Source organism: Balaenoptera acutorostrata, chromosome 13 (genome assembly GCF_949987535.1).
Source record: "Balaenoptera acutorostrata chromosome 13, mBalAcu1.1, whole genome shotgun sequence".
In the NCBI taxonomy this organism is placed as follows: Eukaryota; Metazoa; Chordata; class Mammalia; order Artiodactyla; family Balaenopteridae; genus Balaenoptera; species Balaenoptera acutorostrata.
In genome coordinates, this window is record NC_080076.1 from 81,656,204 (window position 1) to 81,681,954 (window position 25,751).

The 25,751-nt window shown below is 47.8% G+C and overlaps 1 protein-coding gene across 1 annotated transcript in view; it reads right to left on the reverse strand.

Annotated features, from left to right (window-relative positions):
• Nucleotides 1-1,890: 1,890 nt before the first annotated feature.
• The window catches only part of KSR2 (kinase suppressor of ras 2), a 394,653-nt gene continuing 370,792 nt past the window's right edge, over nucleotides 1,891-25,751 (reverse strand). Inside the window, exons 15-19 of the mRNA XM_007189467.1 lie at nucleotides 17,351-17,447; nucleotides 16,186-16,319; nucleotides 10,050-10,181; nucleotides 3,430-3,559; nucleotides 1,891-2,028 (exon numbers count right to left, since the gene is read on the reverse strand). Coding sequence (XP_007189529.1) covers nucleotides 1,891-2,028; nucleotides 3,430-3,559; nucleotides 10,050-10,181; nucleotides 16,186-16,319; nucleotides 17,351-17,447 — 631 coding nt within the window. The remainder of the gene's footprint in view (nucleotides 2,029-3,429; nucleotides 3,560-10,049; nucleotides 10,182-16,185; nucleotides 16,320-17,350; nucleotides 17,448-25,751) is intronic.

The following is a 25,751-nucleotide window of genomic DNA, read 5'->3' on the forward strand; positions in this document are numbered from 1 at the left end:
AGGGTCCAGACCAATCTGGGTTCCAATATTTGTTCTGCTCCTTACTAGCTGTGTGACCTGTGAATAGGCACTTAACCTCTCTGTGCCTCCTCTGGGGGTACCAGACTACCTCTTAGGGGGGCCTTGAGGATTCAGTGAGATAATGCAGACAGAATGCTTGACACGGCACCTATCACACATGTGCTTAATAAGTGGTGCCCAGATGATGGAGGTCGTGCTGGTGGTCGTGGTGATGAAAAAAAGAATTGGAAGCAGGGACTTGAACAGATACTTATACACCAATGTTCACAGCAACACTATTCACAATAGCCAAAAGGTGCAAACAAACCAAGCATCCAACAACAGATTAATGAACAAACAAAACGTGGTATAGACTTACAACGGAATATCACTCAGCCATAAAAAGGAATGATGGTCTAATAATATATGCTACACTGTGGATGAAACTTGAAAACATGCTGAGTAAAAGAAGCCAAACACAAAAGGATAAATATTGTATGCGGCCACTTATATGGAGCATCTAGAACAGGTAAATTCATAGAGACAGAACGTAGATGAAAGATTAGGGGCTAGGGAGAGGAGGGATTAACCATTATTTCCTTTCTCCTGAGTCTCTGAAATTTAGTGTAGATTTTATACTCAAAGCACATCTCAACCTAGACTCGCCCCCTTCAAGTGTTCAATAGCCCCACGTGGTATGTGGCTGATTTTGGACAACACAGGTCCAAAGGGTGGTCCTTGGACCAGCAGCGTCGGCATCACCTTGGAAATGCCAGATCTTGGGCCCCACCCCAGACATACAGAATGAGAATCCGCATTTTAACAAAGTCCCTAGGTGATATGAATGCACATTAAATTTTGAGACGCACCGCTCTGGAACGCAGGCTTGCCCCAGCCTTGCCTCCAGCTCACCACGTGCTAAGCCACACTGGGATTCTAGAAATGCCAGCTCCTCTGATGTGAGCCATGGAGGGGCAAACCCAAGATCCCAGAGGCGAGTTTCGAGTTACCTGCTCGCCTCCTGGGAACGTGCCAGCTGCAGCTGAGACCTCTTGGTCGGTCCCCTGTGCAGATTACAAAGCCCTAGACAGGACCCAGATCCTGGGCCTACTGTAGCCAAGCCCTCCCCCAATCCACTGCCGACCCAGGTGGCTTCTGAAAGGACCACACCTCCAGAGTGACCATCTCAAAGCCGGATGAGTGTGAGTGAGGAATCTAGAGGGGCTGACGTTGTAGGGAGAGCAAACTCTAGACTAGGGAGTTGGGACCTGACCTGTGTCCCCAGCTTTGTCACCAACACCCCATGCAGATGTGGGTGAGGTGCTGAACGTCTCTGGGCCACGGTTTCTCCACGTGTAAAAGAAGGAGGCTGGATAAACCTGGAATGGCCAGGAAAGGCATCCATGCACTGATTCTAAATAACTGCTGATGGGTACCACTGAGTGATGGCAGATGCATTGTGACAGATTACTCATGTCTGCCGTGGGTACAGGAATAGGACACAGACACCTTGCCCGTCTATCATCCGTGAAATAGGTACACCCCAGGACTTTTCTACTTTGATGAATAGCCGACACGTAGGGCTTGGTGGGTTCAGGGTACCACCTCACCATGTGATGCTCAGACTTACTGGGGCATCAACCTTCATGAGGAACAGGCAATGAGGCAGCCATGGTAGCCACAGGGATCCAGGCCCTGTATGGCAGCCTCTAGGACCCAGACTGCAGAGGAGACTCCCCTGAACAGAAACACAGTGGGGAAGGGTGGTACGCTGGGGAGGGAGGTGGGTACACGGAAAGGAGATGGTTGGCAGAGGAGCTGGGGAGGGGAGCAAAAAGGTGACAAAGGCCAGAGGACAGGGCAGTGGGGAGAGATGCTAAGGGGGAACACTTACTCTGCAGACTTCCAGAAATGTCCAGGGTGAGACAGGCGGCGGTTTCGCTTTGGCAGTTTCTCCAGCATGTCCATGAGCTTGGTAAAGGTAGGTCTCTCCTCTTGTTCAAAGGCCCAGCAGAAGAGAAGAATGTCCTAAAGGAAACCAACATGTGATTTAACGTTAACTAATAACTTCTTGATTACTCCTTGACATCTCATTGGATTTGTCTGTTTGTCTACCCATTCGTTCCACTGCCAGATTCCTCCATCATCCATCCATCCATCCACCCACCCATCCATCTATCCATCCACCCATCCATCTATCCATCCACCCACCCATCCATCCATCCACCCACCCATCCATCTATCCATCCACCCATCCATCTATCCATCCACCCATCCATCCATCCATCCATCCATCCATCTATCCATCCACCCATCCATCCATCCATCCATCCACCCACCCATCCATCCATCCACCCACCCATCCATCTATCCATCCACCCATCCATCTATCCGTCCACCCATCCATCTATCCATCCACCCATCCATCTATCCATCCACCCATTCATCTATCCATCCACCCATTCATCTATCTATCCACCCATCCATCTATCCATCCACCCATCCATCCATCCACCCACCCATCCATCTATCCATCCACCCATCCATCCATCCACCCACCCATCCATCTATCCATCCACCCATCCATCTATTCATCTCAGTTCATGTATTTATCCTTCATCTATCGTCCAGCCATGCATCACTCATCCACTGCATCATCCATCCTTTTACTCATCCACTTTCTGAGCCTATATAGCAAACTAGGTAAATCCTATTATAGAAGGTCTGGGATACATTGAACTCAATAATGCTCCCCAAGGAGTTTCGTGGCATTTTTCTCAAAAAGGAGGGAGAAAAGGGAATCCTGAAGCTTCTATCCACGTCCTAATATTATAAGCACACTTAAAGTCACAGACAGGAAAATTACTCTTAGTAATTGCCTCACTTGAGAAAGGAAATCTAGAGACAGGTAATCCTTAAAAACATACCAGATAATTACGCCTTCCCTGACACATCTATCTTCTGATCAAAAGAGGATTCTTCCTGATGTGTTTTAAAGGATGATTACTAATTTATACTCAGGCTTCTCTGTTTCCATATATCTTGTTCTGAGTTGGATAACACCTTAAAAATTTTATGTAGATCCAAATAAAATTAGAATCATTAATACCAGTGATATCTTAATGTATGTCTTTAAAAAATAACAGAAAAAGAGGGATTCACTCGTTCTACTAGACTCAGCAATCCCTTGCTAAGAAAAACCTGGCCAAGTGTTACTGTGCCCTGATAGCAGGAACCTGAATTGCAGGCATAGTTCAAAAGCTTTGCCTTCTAAGCTCCAAATCATTATCTGACAAGTCTGTGGGCAGGCTTTTTTGTCACCCTCCAGGAAAGCGTTTGCAACCTCATTAACATGCAGGAAAAAGAAGGCCCAGAATTGTGTCTGCTTCTCCCCTCATCCCCCAGACCTGGCACTATCCTGGGACTTACCGAGATTTCTTTTCCCATGCCGATCTGGCTGAGGTTGGGTTTCATGCCTGTGCCCATTTGCCAGATTATTGCCTCTGCTGGTTGGGTCTTGAAAGGCCACTCTCTGGCATGGAGTTCATACCAGATTGTCCTGTTGGCAGACATTGTTTAAGGGTGTGATATGTCACTTGCAACTCTGTGTCCCCTTACCAACACACGCCCACCCGGTCAGCCTGCTGGCTAACCACTCTGGCCCCCTAGTTTCTGCCTCACAGGGCTGGTATTTTGCTACCTAAGATGTACATAAAGCTTTGTCAATGTCTTAGAAGTCATGCTTATCCCAGGATATCTTCTCTGGTGCCTGAATTAAAATGAATCAAAAGCTAGAACCTGAACAGTCTAATATAAGGCGGCTAGAATCTCTGACCCCATGCTTGTAAGTTTAGGAAACTATTGTAAGGGGAATATAAGGGATACAGACAAAATCTCATTTACAAGGATCTTCTGTACACCATTATATAGAACATTGAAAAAAGTAGCAATAACACGATTGTTCAATAACAAGAATTGACACTTCCTAACACCATACATAAAAATAAACTCAAAATGGATGGATTAAAGACCGAAATGTAAGGCCAGACACTATAAAACTCTTAGAGGAAAACATAGGCAGAACACTCTGTGACATAAATCACAGCAAGATCCTTTTTGACCCACCTTCTAGAGTAATGGAAATAAAAACAAAAATAAACAAATGGGACCTAATGAAACTTAAAAGCTTTTGCACAGCAAAGGAAACCATAAACAAGATGAAAAGACAACCCTCAGAATGGGAGAAAATATTTGCAAATGAAGCAACTGACAAAGGATTAATCTCCAAAATATACAAGCAGCTTATGCAGCTCAATATCAAAAAAACAAACAACCCAATCCAAAAATGGGCAGAAGACCTAAACAGACATTTCTCCAAAGAAGACATAGATTGCTAACAAACACATGAAAGGATGCTCAACATCATTAATCATTAGAGAAATGCAAATCAAAACCACAATGAGGTATCACCTCACACTGGTCAGAGTGGCCAATCATCAAAAAATCTACAAACAATAAATGCTGGAGAAGGTGTGGAGAAAAGGGAATCCTCCTGCACTGTTGGTGGGAATGCAGATTGATACAGTCACTATGGAGAACAGTATGGAGATATCTTAAAAAACTAAAAATAGAACTACTATATGACCCAGCAATCCTCCTACTGGGCATACACCCTGAGAAAACCGTAATTCAAAAAGATACATGTACCACAATGTTCATTGCAGCTCTATTTACAATAGCCAGGACATGGAAGCAACCTAAGTGTCCATCGACAGATGAATGGATAAAGAAGATGTGACACATATACACAATGAAATATTACTCAGCCATAAAAAGGAATGAAACTGAGTTACCTGTAGTGAGGTGGATGGACCTAGAGTCTGTCATACAGAGTGAAGTAAGTCAGAAAGAGAAAAACAAATACCGTATGCTAACACATATATATGGAATCTAGAAAAATGGTACTGATGAACCTAGTGGAGGGCAGGAATAAAGACACTGATGTAGAGAATGGACTTGAGGTCACGGGGGGAGGGGGAGGCTGGGACGCAGTGAGAGAGTAGCATTGATATATATACACTACCAAACGTAAAATAGCAATGGGAAGCTGCTGCATAGCACAGCAAGATCAGCTTGGTGCTTTGTGACGACCTAGAGGGGTGGGATAGGGAGGGTGGGAGGGAGGCTCAAGAGGGAGGGGATATGGGGATATATGTATACATATAGCTGATTCATTTTGTTGTACGGCAGAAACTAACACAACACTGTAAAGTAATTATACTCCAATAAAGATTAAAAAAATAACAACAACAAAAAAAAAAGATTAAAAAAATAACAAGAATTGGTTACATGTATTATGGTAAATCCATAAACTAAGATATTTATTATTATTATTAAACATTTCAAAGAAATTTTGCTGACATAAAAAATGCTCAAAATATAATTTTAAGTGAAAAAAGCAGGGCACAAAACTGTATATAAGGTATGTTATGCTTTTTAAATACCACTATATATGTATGGACAAGAGAATAAGAGCAGCACAGCAAAATGTTAACAAGGGCTACCTCTCAGTGATAGAAAGGACAGAATTTTTTTCTATTATCTTTGTGTTTTCTGAGAAGGAAACTTCCTTTGAAATAGTGGAAAGAAAAAAAAAAAAACAATCTGAGGGTCAGACTGCCTTGGGTTCAAGTCCTGATTCTATTCTATGCTAGTAATATGTCACTGGGTAGGTTGCTTCCCTTCTGAATCCAGGTTTCCTTACTTGCCAAATGAGAATGATGATAAAACTGCAGTGGGAGAATGTTCATCTGGGAGGCGGAATGCCAGAACAACTCGATGCCAGAGTTATTCTAGAGAGATCGACTATGTTATCGTCTGTTTCATAAATCATGACGTTGTAATGACGGAAGAAACGACTGCCTGCTGCAGTGAGCGGCACGTGGGGACGGATGGGGAGATGCGCTGGGCAGTGCATAAGTGACGCTGGGAGGTGTGGGCGGCAGTGAGGACTATGGTGCATGTGTCGGGGTGTTCAGAGGGCTGTACGGTGGGGATAGGTCTCAACTCACTGAGACGATTCCCCAACTCAGGGGCTAACTGAAACAACCCTAGGAAATGATCTTTCCTCTAACCTGAGATGATTTATGTAAATTTGCTTTAAAGAACACGAAGCACTCAGTTATCCTTTTTACTGATAGAGGACTGTATCAAACCAGCTATTTCTAGGGGCCCACCTCTCAGTTAGCATCTTCTCATCCCTCTGGGGCGAGGAGGGGTGGTAGTGCTCAGGTGTTGGGATGTTGAGTTAGGTGGTCAGGAAGCTCTCAAGTTAAAGGCTGGATGATTCTAGTTCTCTTCATCATAAACAATAACACTTATTGCGTTTTCACTCTGTGCTAGACACTAATATTAGCCTTCTGTATTTACTATGATTATGGGGGAGGTGTATTAGCATGCCTTTTATTCTGATGTTCTGCTGTCTGGGGGCTTGCTGGCCCTGGAGGGACTGTCCCTCCCAGGGCTAGCCAATTCCTAGAGATAGTAAAGGACTGACCTGTAAGTGTGCTTTTCATATGCAAACTAACCAATCCAAAGTCCTCCACCATCCCTCCATCTCCTCTATCAGGCTCTCACACTCAGGGCCAATATTCCCCTGCCCTACTCAGGACAGCCCCCATACCCCAGAGCCCACCGAAATTAGTTAAACTAGCCAATGCTAAGCCTGCTTACCCTGCCTCGCCCATTCCTTCCCGAGAAAACCACAATAACGGCTCTTGCCCACATTTTCTTCCTGCTCCCTCTGCCTCCTGACTGACCCTGGTGTTTCCCCGTGTGGCCCTGTGTGGTATGATGTGCTCTCTCCTTCTGGGAACTGTGAATAACAAACTATCCAGTGGTAGTTGTTTCCTGATCTATTGGCATCACCAAACCCGAATAATAATAAAACCCACATTTTAAACAAGAAGTGCTATTATCAGCTCCATTTTACAGCTGGGGAAACTGAGGCTCACAAAGGTTACATATCTTACCCAGGGTCATACAGCAAAATAAGGGGTATAGCCAGAGTTGAAGCCATCTGACTACAGAATTACACCATTGGCCATTATGCTATACTGAGAAACCTACACTCCATCCCATTTGAGGGTCCTTTGTAATTGGGGCAGTGAACTATTTGGGAGGGCAACCCTCTAGCTGATGGTTGGGGCCTAGTGAAGGAGGCACACACACGATGGACACTTAGGCACCACTCATGTGAACCGGGGAAGGGAGCCTATCAGGAGCTTGGCCTTGTGCTGTGTGCCTTACAGGTGTTTTCTCATTCAATCCTTAGAACATCTCAATGGGCTTTATTATCTTTGATTTATGGCTGAGGGAAGTAGGGCTTTGAATGGTGAAATGACTCTCAAGCCTAGGGGCTCTGTGGTTAAAAGCTCCAACCCTGGGGTCAGGATGTCCCAAGTTTGACTCCCAGCTTCATTGCTAATTACCATAAGGCAAGTCACTAAGCCACTCGGAACCTCAGTTTCCTCATCTGTCAATTGGGAACAATGGTGCCTGCTTCAAAGTGTGCTTCTGAAGATGCCATGAGACAGCACCCATAACAAGCTTACCACGGTGCTCAATACACTTTTAAAAGTCCATTTTTTGTTCTAAGTCATGCCCCAGCATCATGTCCCCAAGCAACAAGATGCACCTAATTGGCAGGAAACCAGGAGCACCAGGCCCCTCGGAATTCAGCAGTGTCAGGAATAAAAGCCTCATTAAAACTTCCTTTCAAACCTAACTTTCAAGAGAAACTTGCTTGAGGGGGAAAAAAATTGCTAAAGATTAAAACTCCAGTGGAAAACCAATTACTTACTTTGGTACATTTTGTTAATTACATTCTTTTTTCTTTTGCTAAATTGATAGTAAAATATACCAACTTAATTATTGCCATTTGGTTTCAGATAACAATATCTAACAAGATAAAGATTTGGGCATAAACTAATCAGGGCAAGTGACAGCCTCTTAAGGGGCCCAAGTGACAGATGGCGAGAATCCTGATGTACCAGCAAACACTGCCCCCGCCCCAATTTATAGAGAGGACGCAGCAGGGGTGCTTTTCCACAGAAGACGTTCTCTGTTACATCTCCTGGTGGCGCTAAATCTAACTGCACACATCTGCAAGCCTCCAACTTTCCCAAACAGCTTTCCCAGCTTCTCTCTGCCAGTCCGTGTAACCGCCCCCATGGTCGAGGTAAGGTGAGGATTAGCATGGCCATCTGAGGGATAGGCGCATGGAAGCCTTCCTGCTGTACCTTCTCAGAGCGTCTGGATCTGCATCTTAGGGCTGTGCTCTGGACCCTCTCTCCCTCCTCTGTACTTTCAAAGACGTCTCATTCTCTCCCACGGCTGCAGTTACCCTCTCTTTGCCGACAAGTCCTGAACTCTTCTTTCCCAAACTTAAAATGTGTAGATTCAGCCATCTTCTGTTTGCTCCCCTCGGCTGTCTCCAAGGTAGCTCAAACTCACTGTGTCCAAATCTGCTCTCTCTGCCTTCCTGGCATGCCCCAACCCTGCCCCACCTCCAGGGTCTCTACTTTGGTGAATGACACTACTCTCTCTACCAAGTTGCTTCAGGTAGATATCTGGCATCACCCACATTTAAACCAACAATCAAGCCCTATCACTTCCACCCCCCTCCCCAAATGCTGCTTCTTATGTCCAATCCCAGCTTTCACACCCACTGGCACTGATTCAGCAGAGAATCTCAGCATCTCCCCCCTGGATTGGTCAACCGGCCCCAATCTTGTCCTTCTCCTTTCCGTTTTCAACACAGTAGTGATTGTTCTAAAGCTCAAAGTGTGCTTATGTCACTCTCCTGCTCAATAACCATCAGTGGCTCCCTACTGCCCTGAAGACGAAAACTCCTTAACTCAGCCTCTAGGTCCCTGCAGAATGCCTTCTTTCCTCTCTAGTCTCTCATCTCACCACCCCAGGCTCATTTTTGCCTGATTCTCCATCCATCAGCTTCCTCTTCTTCCCTCCACCCCTGCTCCCCACATATTCCTCCATTGTGGGCAATTTGTTCTTTTTCACCCTTGTTCCTTTTCATGTGCTCCTTCTATCTGGAACACTTCACCTTACCCTCACCTGGACTACTTACACTCAATCTTTAACACAGGCTCAGGAGTCACCTCCTCCAGGAAGCTCTCTCTGATCTCCCAGGTTGGATTTAGTTCCTCCTTTCTTCCCACAGTCCTGTGTTTACCCCCAGCACAGCACTTATCACAGAATTTTGTAAAAAAACTGTTTTCTTGTCTGTCTTCCACCAGACAAGAGAGAATAGGGACCTATGGTGGTTTTAAAATGTCCACAAATTGTTTGATACTCCTTCCTGTAAAAAGTAGAGCTTAATTCCCCTCCCCCTGATTTGCTGACTTGCTTCTAACAAACAGAATACGGTAGAAGTGACGATGTATAATTTCTGTGACTAGGTCATAAAGGCAATGCAGTTTCTTGCCGCCGTGTTGTGAGGTCACTCAAGCAGCCTTTGGAAAGGCCTGTGTGGTGAGGAACTGAGGCCTCCTGCCAACAGCCATGTGAGAAGGCCACCTTGGAAATGGATCCTCAGCCTGTCAAACCTTCAGATGAGACTGCAGCCCTGGCCAACATCTTGACTGCAGCCTAATGCGAGATCCAGAGCCAGTTCAGAACCACTCCCAAATTCCTGGCCACAGAAACTTGAGATAATAAAGGTCGTTTTAAGCCACTAAGTTTTTGACAATTTGTTAATAATAGGCACCCAGTAAATAGCTACTGCACGAATGAATGAATGAATCAGGTAACTTGCCATGGTCACACAACCAGTTAGAAACCAGGCATGAAGGTTTGCTAGGGTCTCTCTACTACAGCCCACTCAGATCCCCCCTAACTCACCCAGAAATCCAGCCACCTTTTCCTCCGCAGACAGATCCCCTGTCCCTTCCAAAAGCACTAAAGGAATGCTTTGGGAAGTGCCCCTCTGCCCAGGCTGGGGCTCTCAAAAGCCAGGGTGGGCCACCTACCCGAGCGCAAAGACGTCCGAGTGTTTGGAGAAGGGGAGCTTGTCTTCCTCTGTGTCGGGAGACAGCTGGCGGATGATCTCCGGGGCCAAGTGGCACAGCCAGCCGCTCTGGATACGCAGCTTGTCATCACGCCTGGAGAAGCAAAGCACAGAGTGAGCCCCGTTTCACAGCCCAGGGAGGAGCAGTCCTCCATCACGGACCCCAAGTCCCTGGACCACCTCTGCTGGCTTTCTTGTGTTCCTCCCCCATCCCTAGCCCCCCATCAAGCACTGCCTGACCTTGTACTTGAGGCCAAGACTCAGTGGGAGGTGCAGGAAAGGCTGATCTGGAGAGAGACACCCAACACCCAAACAGTCATCGTGTCCCTTCGTCTCTGAGGCGCCCCCTTCTCCATCTTTATTTAACAAATACAGCCGATTCTTGTTATTCGTGGCACTTATGTTCTATAAAGTCTCAGCAAACACTGAATTAGTGAAAACTGAGTTTTTGCTCCTGGAGGAAATATATATATACACACGCATGCACACATCTCAAAAAGATTATAATCTTAAATCCTAAAAACAATTCATCCTAGTCTATTTTATTTTACACAAGAGAAAATGAGGCTCAGAAGTATTACGTGATTTGCCCTGAGGCTGCCCCACTACCAGGGGGCAGAATTGCAAAACCCATCCAACTGGCCCCAGAGCTGGAGTTTCTTGCCCTGCACTGCACCAGCCCATCTCCATCCTCTGGTCATCGCTGATGAGAGCGGAAACAAAACTGCACAGCAACCTCTCCTCGGACCTCAGCTGGGAACATGTGCATCAGTTGACTCAAGTTTTTCACCACCCTGTACATGTCCACGAATGACTGTGAATGTGCCATGAGTATTGATTTGGGGGTTACAAATAAATTTTAGTGAGTAGGTGAATTTGCAAATATGGAATCCGTGAATAATGAGGACTGACTGTATTTATGAGCACCCACTATGCCTAGGCTCTGTTCTCTGCACTGGGACCACAGCAGTGAACAAGATTGACAAAGTCCCTGCCCTCCTGGAGCTTGTACTTTGGTAGGGGAAAGTGATGACAAATGAATTATCTAAACAGGAAAGATTAAAATAGGAGAATGTGTCAAAGATAGGAGGGAGCTTACTTTAGGTAAAATGTGAGCTAAGATTTTCATGACATAAAGGATCCAGCCATATGAACAAGGAGGAGAATACTCTAGGCAGAAGAGAAGTTAGGACAAAGGCCCAAGGCAGGCCCTCTTTGGGGTGTTCTAGAAACCCAAAGAACATCAGTGTAGTGGGGACATATCATGCTACCCCACACATCCATTACATTGTACACGACAATTCCCTTGTTGATGGGTCTTAGGTGATTCCCTCTCTCATCATTATAAACAAAGCTGCAATGCACATCGTTGGGTAGGTACCGTGCATATATCTCTTCATCCACATCTACAGGTGGGTGAAATTCTTAGAAGACAAATTCTTAGAAGACAAAGGATACTGGCTCCCTTCTTCATATTGTAAGTCTTCAGCAAGTACAGAGCCTTCTATTTGGGACTGAAATCTGAACTTCTATGAGGTTTCCACTGATTCAAGACTCCTGGGAAAAGGTCAGTTAACACAGGGAGAGTGGGATGGATCTCTCAAACCATCAAGAGTGAGATCATGAAGGACCAGATCCTCCAGCATGTGGGGACCTGCTGGAGACCTGGGGCTGGCTGGATTTTACACATCTTCCAGGGTGAGCTTTGAGCTATTTAAGGTGTGAGGCACTGCTCCCTTAACTGTACTCATGCATATCCCATAATCATGATTATTGCCCTATCTGAACACCTTCCACAGTAGTGCTATCCAACAGAACTTTCCATGATGATGGAAATGTTCTCCATCTCTGCTGTCCAATATGGCAGCCACTAGCCATCATGACTATTGAGGACTTGAAATCCAGCCAGCGCAAATGAAGAACTGAACTTTTCGTTTTATTTAATTTTAATTCAAGTTACAATTACATAGCCATATGTGGCTACCATATTGGAAAGTGCTGCTCTAGACAATCACTTACTACAAATGGATTTTTTTCATTTATATGTATTTTAACAGGTTACCTTTTAACGTGATCGTAAATGGAAACTAGCATTTTTTTAGTACACGTTAAAATTAAGATAAAAAATGTTTGTTCGCATCCTCCCTAAAGTCAGCTTGTGGACCACATTTGTGAGGGGATGAGAGAACCCTGACGGAAGAGGCTCCAGGAGTTTGGAGTTCTGGGTTTGGAGCTGGACAATTCTTCGTGGTGGAGGGACCGTCCTGGGCACTGCAGGATGTGTGGTAGCATCCCTCGCCTCTACCCACTAGATGCCAGTAGCACCCCCTTTCCTGTTGTGACAACCAAAAATGTGTCCAGACATCACAAGTGTCTCTGGGGGGTGGGAGAGTCCCAGCTGAAAAAAATCACTGTTCTAATTTATACATAGAACAAGGAAATAGTCCAAATTTCACTTTCAGCTTTAGTGACACATGACGTGCTCCTGTGCTCTACACAGCAGACCTGACAGGACACATCCTCTGCTGGAGCCAGAAAATAGGACTCAAATCCGCTGGCGAGCCTGTGAGTTGGCAGGGTCCATTGAGTTCTGGCTTCTAGAATTGGGGACGCTGGCAGGGGTTTAAGGACCCATCTGTTGCTTACTAGCCGTTTGTCCTTGAGCAGACCTGGGTCTCTACTTTCCCATCCAAGTTTGTTTGCAAGATGGGCACATGAACTTGGACTCCACATGGCTGGTGCAAGGATGGAAAGGAGAAGGGCTGGGTCAGCTGCCAGGGACACATGATTACTGGACATCACTATTCCCTAGGGAATTTTTTGTAGCTTGAGGACTCAGAAATGGAATGGAGATTAGAGTCCAAAGTAAGAATGTCATCTAAGAAAGAAGGGCCATGGCCTGGGCCAGCTGCCATTCTCCTGGCATGACCAGGCCCTGTGGGGGCGGGGGGTGGTGGAATGGAATGCTGCTGCCCAAAGGGCAAACTTCCCAGTTCCCATCTCATCCAACAGCCCCCTCCGCCTCCTCCTGACTCACTGGGGCAGTGGAGGTTTGGAATTGTAGGGCTGGGCCAGGAAGAAGGGTGCGGGCCGCTCGATAACCATCATCCTGGGGCGGATGTGAGCACGTGCCTAGAGGGGTCTGGGAGCCAGGCCTGGCACAGACGCCCTGGGGTGTCCTGTTCCCATGGTGATGGACCCATCGGTGACCAACCCAAATCGTCTTCATTATGGTTATTATTATGATCAATAACAGCCTGTGGGCAACTGGCATGATGCCACTGGCATCTCAAATGACACCTTTTCTGGACGACGGCAGAACAGCTGTAGGCAAGGCAATGCCGGGACGGGCTCAGGGGAAGCCCTGGCATCTGTCTGGATGTTCAGAACGTGCTCACTTACTGCTACCCCCACCCCTGCCCCAGGCCCGGCTGATCTCCCCTTTCTGGGCACCCAGCACTGTCAATGCCCCAAGGTCTAACTGAGGGAAGGGCAGGAAGGCAAGTAACTCCTGCTGAGCACCTCCTGTATGTCAGGCTGTCCCCCCAACTTAATTCTTATGTGCCCACAATCAGATGGGTATCACCCCTGTTCTACGGGTCAGGAAATAGCCTCAAAAAGCTTAAGTGACCCTCCCAAAGCCATGGAGGTAACAAGTGAAAGAACTAACATCCGTTTGATTGCAAGTCTTTAAAACTCCAGCAACTAAACTCCTAACCACAATTCTACACGAATTCTATAGCACACTGTTTGGGAGCAAAGTTCTGAACTAAGCCCTATTTTCCCTCCAACAGGGAAAAAAGCACAGGAAGCCACCGATGGCTACTCCTGGGTAGCCAGACGCTGTGGATCTCTGGTTGGGAGAGATTGCTGAGGGCTCCCTGGCCTCTTGCAACACTAACGGGGTTTGCGTTGACAGCCAGCCTGGGGCACGGTGGGGGCGGGGGCGGTGTGCTGTCTGGGCGACAAGGCCAGAAGCCACCTTGCCCTTGACTTGCACTCCCTTCCTGGTTGACACTGGGCCTCCACGAATGAGCTGAAGGTCATTCCTTTTCCCTTTGCTTTCTCGTCTCCCTGTGGCTTCAGAAAACTATGAATCTAAAGGGAAAAAAATCAGGGACTTCCCTGGTAGCGTAGTGGTTAAGAATCCGCCTGCCAATGCAGGGGACATGGGTTCGAGCCCTGGTCCAGGAAGGTCCCACGTGCCGCAGAGCAACTAAGCCCGCGAGCCACAACTACTGAGCCTGCGCTCTAGAGCCACAACTACTGAGCCCGTGTGCCACAACTACTGAGCCTGCATGCCACAACTACTGAAGCTTGTGCGCCTAGAGCCCGTGCTCCACAACAAGAGAAGCCACCGCGATGAGAAGCACACGCACCACAACAGAGTAGCCCCCGCTCGCCGCAACTAGAGAAAGCCCGCGTGTAGCAACGAAGACCCAACGCAGCCATAAATAAATAAATAAATACATAAAATTTAATAAATAAATAAAGGGAAAAGATCAGAGGCCCTCTGGTTTTGGGGGGAGAAGCCACTGACAAGGAGAAAGCGTGTGGACCTGCCACCAGGAGGGAGGAATCTGATTTTTTTTTTTCTTAAGAGCCTTGGACTAGGTTAAAGACAACGCCTGCTGAACCTCTTGTCTTGACACAAATACTTGGGTTCATAGTGATGTCACCAACTGCTTCCTCTGCCCTTGGCCTGGGGCAATGGAAACAGGGAGGGAGCAATTCCCCAACCAGTAAACCGGAACCTAAGTGGGTTCTTGGCTTCTTGGGTTCTGACTTGATGACTCTCTCCATCTATCCATTGATCCATCTGTTAATCTCCTGTCTACTTACTTTCTTATCTTAGGGACTATAGGTAGTCTTGGAGATGAATGTCTTTGGGTGGAGTAAAATCTTAAAAAAAACGCTTCAGCTTCTGTTTGTTACTGCAACACATAGGAACAGCTAGATCAGCCTCCACCAGATTTCAGATGGTCTGACTGAGATTCAAGGCACTACAGAGCACGAACAAAATTCACTTTGTTGGGGGGCTCCTGGGTGTACCTCAAAGGGATCAGGGATTTTCCAAAGCAGCTGACATGGAAGTACAATGAGAGAAACCAGGGCTTGAGGGGTGCTGCCTTTCTGGAGAGGCATACCATTTGTTAAAAGAGTCATGATTAGAGAGAACATGCTGGGTTTAAAGTGTGTGTGTGTGTGTGTGTGTGTATGTGTGTGTAGAACACACTCGAAATTAAAAGCCACGAAGGGCAGACCTTCTGAATTATGGGTTATTTGGGATCAGGCTGCTTTTCACATGGTCAACTCAAGGTAGCTTGCTCTAGGGTGAGTGGTGGCTGAGAGTTTATTACTTAACGATAGTTAATGACCCTCCTGGGTGATACTGAGGAGGTATATGCAAATTAATACTAATTACAACAACTCCACAGAAGCTATTGGGTTGGCCAGAAAGTTCGTTCGGGCTTTTCCATAAGGTGTTACAGAAAACCCCGAATGAACATTTTGGCCAGCCCAGTATTATTTGTAGAGCTTGATGGGCTCCAGGCGTTGTGCTGGACGCTTGCTGTGTGTTGTCTTATTCTACCCTCATAACGACCCTCTGAGGCAGGAATCATCATACCCATCATTTTCCTTGCAGGAAAGTGAAGGCACAGTTCATAAGTGGCAGAGCCAAGCTGGGCCCCGGGTGGGTCTGACTTTAAATCCCTTGCTCTTAACTACACTCCTGCTGTACTAAAACAACGGGATTCATAAGAAAACTTTGAGCGAGGGTGCTTGGGGGAGCCCAACTTCCATGTGCGTGCTTGGAGTAAGGAGAGTGTCTTCCAGTGAAATTCAAGGGCAAGGGCGTTGCAGGACTGAAGGATGCTTTGTGCCCATTCAAACGCGCCATTTCCAAGACAGGCCCCATGGGACTCAGAGTGTGACCTGGGCATCCGCACTGCATCATGGGCTCAGCAGCCTAGCCGCGCAGCTAAGCGACCTCAGGTCCAGCATCGCGTCTAGGTCACTGAAGCCATCTGGGTGACTTCTCATCCCCTGATCGCCATCTGTCAAGAACCCCTCTGGGCCCTTCTACCACCTCTCACCTGCCAGCCTGCAGCACCCCGGAAATGCTGAAGAGCCCAAAGTCTGTGATCACCACTTTGCCGTTGTCGTAGAAGACGTTCTTGGACTTGAGGTCCTTGTGCAGGATTCCCTTGGCGTGGAGGTAGCCCATGCCCTGCAAGAAACAAGGATACAGGGAGCTGCCAGAGGATACCCATGCCCTCACTGCCAGCCTGGCTTGGGTTCACGATTCACACACCTTGCCTTTCCACTGAAACCACACACTGAACAGTTGCAGATCCGGGACCCAAATGCCAAGGTGTGCAGGTGGGGTGGAGAAGGAGTGGCGAGTGGGAACAGGCAGGGCCCCCAAGACAGAAATCTGCCACCACCCTCAGATCATAGCAAAACCATCTCCATCTAAGCTCTTCTGCTTCCTGAAGAAGAAACGAAGGAAGATCTCCCCAGAGGGAAAGGGGTGGGGACAAACCTGAAAAGAGGCCCCCAGAGTAAGGAATCCCATCAGCCATCTCCTCCACTTCCATTCTGCAAAATAACTCATCTGCAGGAGACTTGTTCCTTAGATCTACTTAACCCACACAACTGCAGAATTTCACTGTGCTCCTCAAGAGACATATCATGAGGCAATAATCAAGAACATGGAGAAGGGTCTATGGGAGGTCAAGCTTAAGGGTGAAATGTCTAGATTTCTCTTTTTGCCTTAATGAGCAGTCATATTTTTATTTCTTTTTGCAGCTCAGTCCTGACACTTCCAATGGGAAATAAAAACCTGAAGACAATGGACTAACGAGGCACCCACCAGAAAACACAGGATGTTCCTGTTTGTTTTAATACCAAACAACACCAAACAATTTGATGCTTCCCCAGCAGCTGTGGAGAGAGATGGCTTACATTCATGGGAATTCAAGGCTTCAAGGGGTAAGGGATTCCAGCAATAAGAAGAGTCCCTCCCCCCGGTCTCTGCACACACCCAATTATCATGATGATGGGGCACCAGATAGAAACCAAACATTAGTAGACCATCCCTCATGGTTGTATCTCAGCAAAATTCTTACATACACACAGCCTGGTATTGCTCAGGTCAAGTTTAATTTCTTTTAAGCCCAGACTTGATCTGAAGCCAGACCATGAGTCTCAGGAGGGGTCTTTCGAGGTTCAGGGAGGAGGCCCCAGACCCTACGGTACCTTCACAATTTCTTGGGCAATCTGCCTCGTTTTGTTGACATCCAAGACGATCTTGGCATCCCTCACCACAGAGTAGAGTGTCCGGCCCTTACAGAGGCTGGAAAACAAAAGGACAAAATTAATTATTGGCAGTTGTTACGATAAGGGCCACACACAACAGTTATTAAAAGTGACACATAGAGGGAATTCCCTAGCGGTCCAGTGGTTAGGACTCGGTGCTTTCACTGCCGGGGCCCGGGTTCGATCCCTGGTTGGGGAAAAAAGATCCCGCAAGCCACACGGCACACACACACAAAAGTGACACACAGAGAGTGGGTGTGTGTGGACATGCCACTATTATGCCTGCAAGATACTAAGCCACCACAGCCTTGCACTGGACCTCAGTTCTGGTTCTGGGATTCTGGTCTGGGAGCAATTCCTTTGGGGTTCTTCAGGATCTCTATCAGCTACCCCCAGCATCTAAGGACACCTGCAGAGTCTAGCCTAGCCCAGAAGCAGGTTTTGCCACGTACCGTCTAACACAGGCTCTCACAGGTGAAAATTTGCTTGTAAACTGATAACTTCTGGGGTCCTCAGACAGCACTCAGATGGCACTCTGCCAGCCCCTCGGCCCAGCTGCTCTCACTTGCCAGGAGCCACTGGTGTGTGGGGAAAGTGATGAAAGACCAGCAAAGCGGTCGCTGATGTGTACTAAGTACCGTCAGTGAATAATGTATTCAAGCCTTTAGACAGGGGTGTGTAAACACCAGTAACACTCCCCCAAAGCAGATGCCTGTCTGGATAGAGGGCTTTCAAACTATTTTCAGCCTCACTGAGCTCATTTCGAGGACCAGTGGTTCAAGATGAATGACAAGATGAAAAAGGACGTTACACAGTGACAGTAACACCTAATTTAATTGCCGGCGTGTTTACCCATCCTTTTCCTCTGCAATGAGCCTGAATCCTGGCGCACACAGACCAGGAACTCGATAAACAGTCCGCAAATGAATGAGTGAATGAATGAACGAGTGAATGAATGAGTTCTAGCTTCACCATAGCATTCCCCAGCCCCTAGCATCACATCTGGTTCATCACATCCGGTTCATCACATCCAATATTGGCTGAAAGAAGAAGGAACGGCATTAGGAAAGTTCATTTTCCCTCTATGTCTAAATGATGGCATGAATTTTTCTTTTAATCTGTGACTTGATTGCTAAAATATTCTTGGCATTGTATTCATTCCTTTAGTAGTCACCAAGCCCTGCTGTGGGCTTGAATTAGCTGAGATGGTGTGGTTATAGCCAGAACTCAGGTATCAGAGGGATCTGTTTGAATCCCAGCTCTGCTCTTTACTTACCACGTGTCGTTCTGTCTTTGGATGGGTTACTTAACCTCTCTGGGCCTCAGATTCTTCATCTATCAAAGGGAACTAATGATACCCACCCACAGAGTTAGTATGAGGACGGGATGAGAGAAGGAGCAGGTGGGGAGTGGAGCACACTGGTTAGAACAGGGGCCCAGAGTCAGACTGGCTTAGAACCGTGGTTTGTCAGTCAGTGGCTGTGTGACCCTGGGCAGGAGAGCTAACCTCTCTGAGCCTCAGTTTCATTATCTGTAAAACGAGGCCGACAGTTTTTGCTTTACAAGGTTTCTTAGGAGAATCACATGAAATCAGGCGTGTCAAGGTGTAGGCAACTCTCCATGCCCAACACAGTAAGTATTCATGAAACTCTGGCTATTCTGAGAGGTGGTAAATGATCAATACAATGGTGAACATACACATACTTGTGCGCAAATTATATATCAGTTACGTACTTATACACACATCACATCCGTCTGTCCGTCTATTACCTATCCACGTATCCACTTACCCACCATGCTACCTATAATCATCCATGATCTTCTCGTTTCTTCACCTGCTTGAGGTGAGATTCCCAGGGTAGCTGACTCACAGGGAGTCGGATTCACCCGCCTGTCCAGGGTTGCCCAGTAAGTCGGCGAGGGGCAGCCATGGTGACTCAGGGCTGTCCCTGCTTGTTGTCTCAGGCACTGGGTTTGCTACTGCTGGAGGTGAGGTGGAGGGGGGCAGTGGGCTGCACAGCCAATTAGACCACAGTGACATTTAAGTATTAGGGATGGCAGAGACCGTGGGTGGATTCCCTCCCCAGGAGACTCTGTTCTTGAACAGCCACCTACACTCATTACAGGCCAGAGCCCAGAAGAAATATGTCCCCACTGCAGACGACCAAGCGAACAATCGCAACAGTCTCCAAGCCTCCCAGACTCTCAGTGTAACTGCATAGAAGTTGCAGCCTCCAAATGTCCATCCCTGTCTCCTTTCCCCTGGTCACATCCTCCTTTCCAGCTGCAGCTGCTAAAGTCTTTGCTTCTCTCACTACCTTATGGCATCTGGAGCCCCTGGACACACACACACACACACACACACACACACACACACACACACACACGTGCGCGTGCACACTGGCTGGTAAGATATCAACTGGTACGACCACAGCTCGGCACTTTTACTTAAGTGAAATATACAAATAAGCCATAACCAGCAATTCCTCTCCTAAGTACGTATCCAGAAGGCATGCACACTCATATTCACCTATAGACATGTACCAGAATGTACTAGAATATTCTAGAATGTTAATAGCAACCCATTCATAATAGCCCCAAACTGGAACCTACCCAAATGTTCACTGACAGAAAAATGGATAAATTATGATATATCTGTGTAACAAAATATATTCATACTGGACTGTTAATAAGCAAACTACTGCTAACCGCAAAAGACATGAAGTTCTAAACCTAATGTTGAGCAAAAGAAGCCACACACACACTGAATGACTCCGTTTATATAAAGTGCAAAAGCAGACAAAACTGGTCCATGTGTTAGAAGTCAGCACAGCAGTGACCCTTGGTGGGTGGGGAGGATGGAGAGGGGCTGGGGGAGCTGGGGGCAGGTGATGCTCTGAGTTTTGATTTGGGTGTTGGTTATATGGATGTGCATTTAGTGGAAATTAATCAGGCTGCGCTCTTAGGATCTGAACACTTTGGCAGGTACGTTATCCTTCCAAAAACAATTTACTTTAAAAAAAAATCAGCGAGGAAAGGATGAACAATTAATACAACAGTGTTAAGCTTTAAAATCTAAGCTAATATTGACACCCCAGGTAACTATTTCTAAACGCTTCACACAGCCCCGAGGGGCAGCATCTAGAGGGGCATGAGGGGCTCCAGGCCTGGCTGTGCCTGCTCAGGTGTTTATCGGAGGCTGAGTTGAAGGTGAGGGCTGAGCTCTAAGCAGCAGCACGCATTAGGCAGGTGTCCAGGGTGCCCAAGGCTCCAATTGTCCAGGCAAGTTAGTCCAACTATCCACGGCAACTGCTCCGAGCTTGGGATTTCTGTGGCTAACGCCAGTGCCCTAAAAGCTGCTTGTGCTTGGGTGGTGGGGAAGGGAAGCGAGGAGAGGATGAAGGTTTACTGAGCACATGTGGGACCTCTCTCACATCCAGGCATCCTTCCCAGCATCCCTGCAGGGTCCACGTTATCACCCACCTCTTACTGGTGAGGATGTGGAGACCCAGAGGGGTGGAGGACCTGCTCACGGACACATGGCCATGGTGCCAGCCTGTTCCTGATCTCTCATCTCATCCACGGTGTGGGCGCCCTGTTATTGGACATGATTTTGGGGCCATGAAAGAGGCACACAGCCGAGGGAACCCAAATCCCAACTCTACCATTTACTGCTTGTCGGGTGACCTCAGGAAGTGACTTCAACCTCAGCTTCCTCATCTGTAAAATGGGGACAATAGAAACAATACCAGCTAACGTGGACTGAGCCCTTTCTATGTGCCTGACGCCAGCCTAAGCACAAGAGCCCCAGGAGGTGGGTACTCTCGAGGTATTTCATTGATTCCAACGTGCATTTCCTCACATTGTAACTAACATCTCTGAAATCAGATTGTGTTTTGCATTCGTTGACAGGTCACAGTTTCACGGGCACTGCCCTTCTCTCTTCGTAGTACATAAAAGAAACGGCGCATATTCTAATTGACGGTATCTTTGATTTAATCAAGTTCGGGATCAGCCCCATTTTTACAGATGAGGGAACTGAGGCTCAGAGAGGTTAAGCAGAGCTGATTTGAACCCAGGAAGGCTGGCTCCAGAGTTTACGCTCTTAACCCCCATCTTTTGTTTCTTAACAATTTTCTCAGACTCCAGCACATCATAGGCCCTCAGTGAATGGTAGCCACAATATCACTACTAACATCACCTATGGCAATGAAGATTAACGAGGTCCGCAGGTGTCAGTAGCAGAGTCAGTCTGGACGTCAAGAGAAGGTGTTTCAGTGGTTTAAGGATACATTTAGTACCTCCCTAGCTTCTGGGGCAGTAGGCCCAAGCACTAGTGTACACACAGTATCTCCCTCTGCAACAAAGATCATGTTTTTCCAAGAAGAGAGGCAAAACTGGGAATCTTCCACCTTATCTGCAGGTCAACATCTCTTCCGACCATGGCCCCAGGCACCTCAAATAATGCTGTTTTTGACCCCATATCTCAGGTGACACAGTAAACCTATGGCCCAGATGGCAAGGCAAATGAAAGACGTTTGTTGTAAACCAGCCTAAAAGAGGCTTGTCAGAAACAATGAGATAAAACCATCTAGAGGTTTCTCGCCAAGGACCTCTGTCCAAACTGGCTCATTCTGCCAAAACAGTGGCTGGGAAAGAAACCTGGACGCCGTGGCAGCCGTTTCCTTTCTTTCCCGCAAACTCCTCAGCATCAAGGCCGGGGACCCAGGCCAGCGTGAATGGTGGGGAGTGGGAGCTGGGGGCCACCTCCTCTGAAGACCGACAGACCAGCTCTCAGCCCAGCTCTGCCCCCTCTGAGCCCACACAGCCTTGGGGACTAACTGGGCCTCATCTGTGTCCACATCTGTAACTGTGGGTGTGGTCAACTCCATGACGGTCCCCCAAAGATATCCACACCCCAATCCACAGAAACAGTAAACATTTACATGGCAAAAGGGACTCTGCAGCTGTGATTAAATTAAGGTTCTTGAGGTGGGGAGATTACCCTGGATGACCAGGGTGGGCCCAACATGGCATCACAAGGAGCCTTATAAAAGGGAGGCGAGAGTCACAGGAAGGTGGCAAGTGAATCGAGAGGCAAAAGAGAGGCAGAGGGAGATCTGAGTACGGAAGAGGCAGCTGAGGGATGTTACGTGAGAAAGAACCACCCGGTCTTTGCTGGCTGGGCAGACAGAGGAAGGGCCTGTGAGCCAAGGAAGGCAGGCAGCCTGTAGAAGCTGGAAGGGGCAAGGGGCGGATTCTCCCCTAGAGCCCCCAGCGTGGAAGGCAGCTCTTCGAGGCCTTGATTTTAACCCTGTGAGACCCATTTTGGACTTCGGACCTCCAGAGCTGAAAGATAAATTTTTGTTGTTCCAAGCCACTGAGTTTGTGGTAATCTGTTACTGCAGCAATCAGAAACTAACCCAGTGGGGCAGTAAGTACTGTCGCAGAGGGGGGCGTGAGGGTGAAATGGGGTCACAGAAGTACAGCGCTTGGCCCAGGGCCTGGCCAGAACGTGTGCTCCTTGAACATGGATATCATGGTTCATAATATTCTAATATTGTTATTTCTAGTAATATTCTAATACTATTTCTAATAATAATGTCCTCCTGCCTGGATGACCACATCGCCCCTCATGGCTGCTCCGGCTTCCGCAATCCATTCTCCAGCCAGCACTCCGAGCGGTGGCTTCAAGATGCAAAGCTGACCAAGTCGCTCCCCAGTGCCCTCCGGATAGAGACCCAACTCCTCCAGCGCCCAAAGGCCCTGCACAGACTGGCCCCTGCACACAGCTCCACCCCTTCACTCACAGAGCTCCAGCCACACCAGTCTGCCTCAGGGCCTTTGCTCGGGTCGTTTCCTCAGCCAGCAACGCTCTCCCCATCTGTCCTCAAAAGCCTTCCCAGCTAGGTCCCTATTCCCGTCAGACCCCGTGGCACTGTGCACTCCATCCTTGCAGCCCTTGTCATGGCTCTCATTGTACACGTGTCAGCTGGAGTCTTTGATTAGAGGCTGTCTCTCCCTCCAGACTGTACACACCACGAAGGCAGGGTCTAACCTATCTGGTTGCTGCTGTCCTCCCAACACACAAAAGCTTCTGATGGAATGAATGGATGCAATGCTACAGCTGCTTCCCGTGGCCAGGCCTCCTCTTCCAGGATTCCAGGGAGTGACAGTCCCATCAGAGCATCATGTATCACATCCAACCAAAGAAAAACAATTTCTCAGGGGCCTGTGTCTTCACCTTTCTTGGCTTATTTGTTCGTGTGCTTTTTGGGGAGTTCTAAGGGTAACAATTGGCCTATTTGAGAAGGATGGGGTGTTGGGCTTTCGGGCAGGCTTGGTCTTACATTTCAGTGTTCCTAGACAGGGCATGTAGGGTCTCCTCTGGCATACCTGGTCTACTTCCTGCATTGACACCATCTGCCTGGACCTCACAAGTATTTAAGCACTGGAGCAACGGTTGACAAACTTGAGTGTGCATCAGAATCCCCTGGAAGGGCTTGTTAAAACAAAGACGGCTGTTCCCACCCCAAGAGATTCCGATTCTGGGAGTCTAGGGTGAGCCCTGAGAATGTGCTTTTCTAACGAGTTCCCAGGTGATGCTGATGTGGGTAGTCTGGGGACCCCACTTGGAGAACTGCCGTTCAAGCCAATCTTGCTTCACTGAGACCCAGAGATCATGAAGTTGACAATCACTGCCCCTTAGTGAGTGCCACGCAGGCCTAGTGGTGTTCTAGGTGTCGGAGATCCAGAATGCAAGACAGGCCCATCTTCACCTGGGGCTGATCGGCCAGAGGAGAAGTCAGGTGATAAACAAGCAGGCAAGCAAATCGATGAGATGTTCAGAGAGGCACAAGTGCTATGAAGAGAATGAACAGATTTATCGGGCAAAGCGTGGTGGGGCTGGGGGCATCTTTAGTTAGAAGGCTCAGGGAAAGTTGCTCCAGAGAGGTAGCCATGCTGCGAGAAAAGGAAGCCAGAAGTGTGAAAGTCTGGGGGAAAAGCATTCCAGGCTAAGGGACCAGCCAGTGCAAAGGCCCTGGGGCAGAACCAATGCAGCATGCTTGATTACACAGCCAAGGCCATATGGCTGGGCTCTAGAGAGCATCTCCCAGTGCCTGCCCTCCCCAAGTGTTGATCCTCTGAATAAAAGAAACAGGTGGGTGGAAACAGTCTCAGCTCTGCCTGATTTTAGGTCCCAAGGCAGCTGGTTTCAAAGTCAGCTGTTAGTTTAAAAATACTCGGTTCTGTCAGAAGGAATTTACAACCCCTCGGCGGCTTCTCCTCCTCAGTCACTTCTCAGCATCCCCAACCCCACAAAACTCGAAACCCACTTAATTGCCCCCTCCCTGGAGCAAATAAATCACATGCCAAGCGACAAGTTGCTGCTCCATCCAATTCCAGACGCAGGCAATCTCTAACTTCCAAGCCCTTTGTGAATCTAACACTGAGGATATGAATGAAACCTTGGGACTCTGGGGCTTTATAATAAAAAAAAATGCCAGGTTAGCTTCCTATAAAAAATGGGAAATGCCAGAAAGCAAGTGAGAAATGCCAGCAGTTTGCCACCTGCTTAACCTGCCGTACGTCCAGGAAATGAAGAGTTATAGAGTTCCATTAAATAAGGCGTTGGCCAGGGAAGGCTCGTGTCCCAGCCAGACAAGAAAGGTGGCCCTCCAGGCATCAGAATACGCAAAGCAGGAGCTAGCAGCACTTGAAAGAAGGGCTTCAGTTTTTTTTGTTTTCTGTTTTCCAAATGCATCCCTGCAAAGCTCGGAGAAGCGGGAGGGAAAAGGAAGCTTACAGTCTCGATCTCACTGGATTCTTCTCTCTGATTTTGCTAAATCCGGAGAGGCCAAGTGTTGAATGCTCTGGGACCTTCAAGGACTGAGATGGGGGTTCTGCCCATTTTAGGGGGTACCCCTTGCCCTGACTGGGATGTTCTGCCCTCCCTGGTCTGTGCTTTATAAGGGAAGGAGCGTTTCAAGGGCACAGGCAGGCAGCCAGCCAGGGAGGTGTGGGCCTCCAGCTCACCGCGAGAACTGCTGGTTGCTTCCTCTGCCTCTCGTCACGCTCTGTGGTCCAGCCAGCATCCAAGACCCGCTCTCCTCGACCTTGTCCAGAGGCGTTCCAGGACACGTTCCTCCCAAACTCTACAGCATCCCTTCTCAGCGTCTCCTAAGGGTCAGACTGTGCGTCTCACTCAGAATCCCTCACACTGCAATCATTCCAAAACTACCTTAAAGAGTTTTGCCAGATCAGCCAACTCATTATTTACCGCTTGCTGATAGTTTTCTTTAGATGCACTGCCTCTGAAAAATAAGTGTATTTTAGAAAG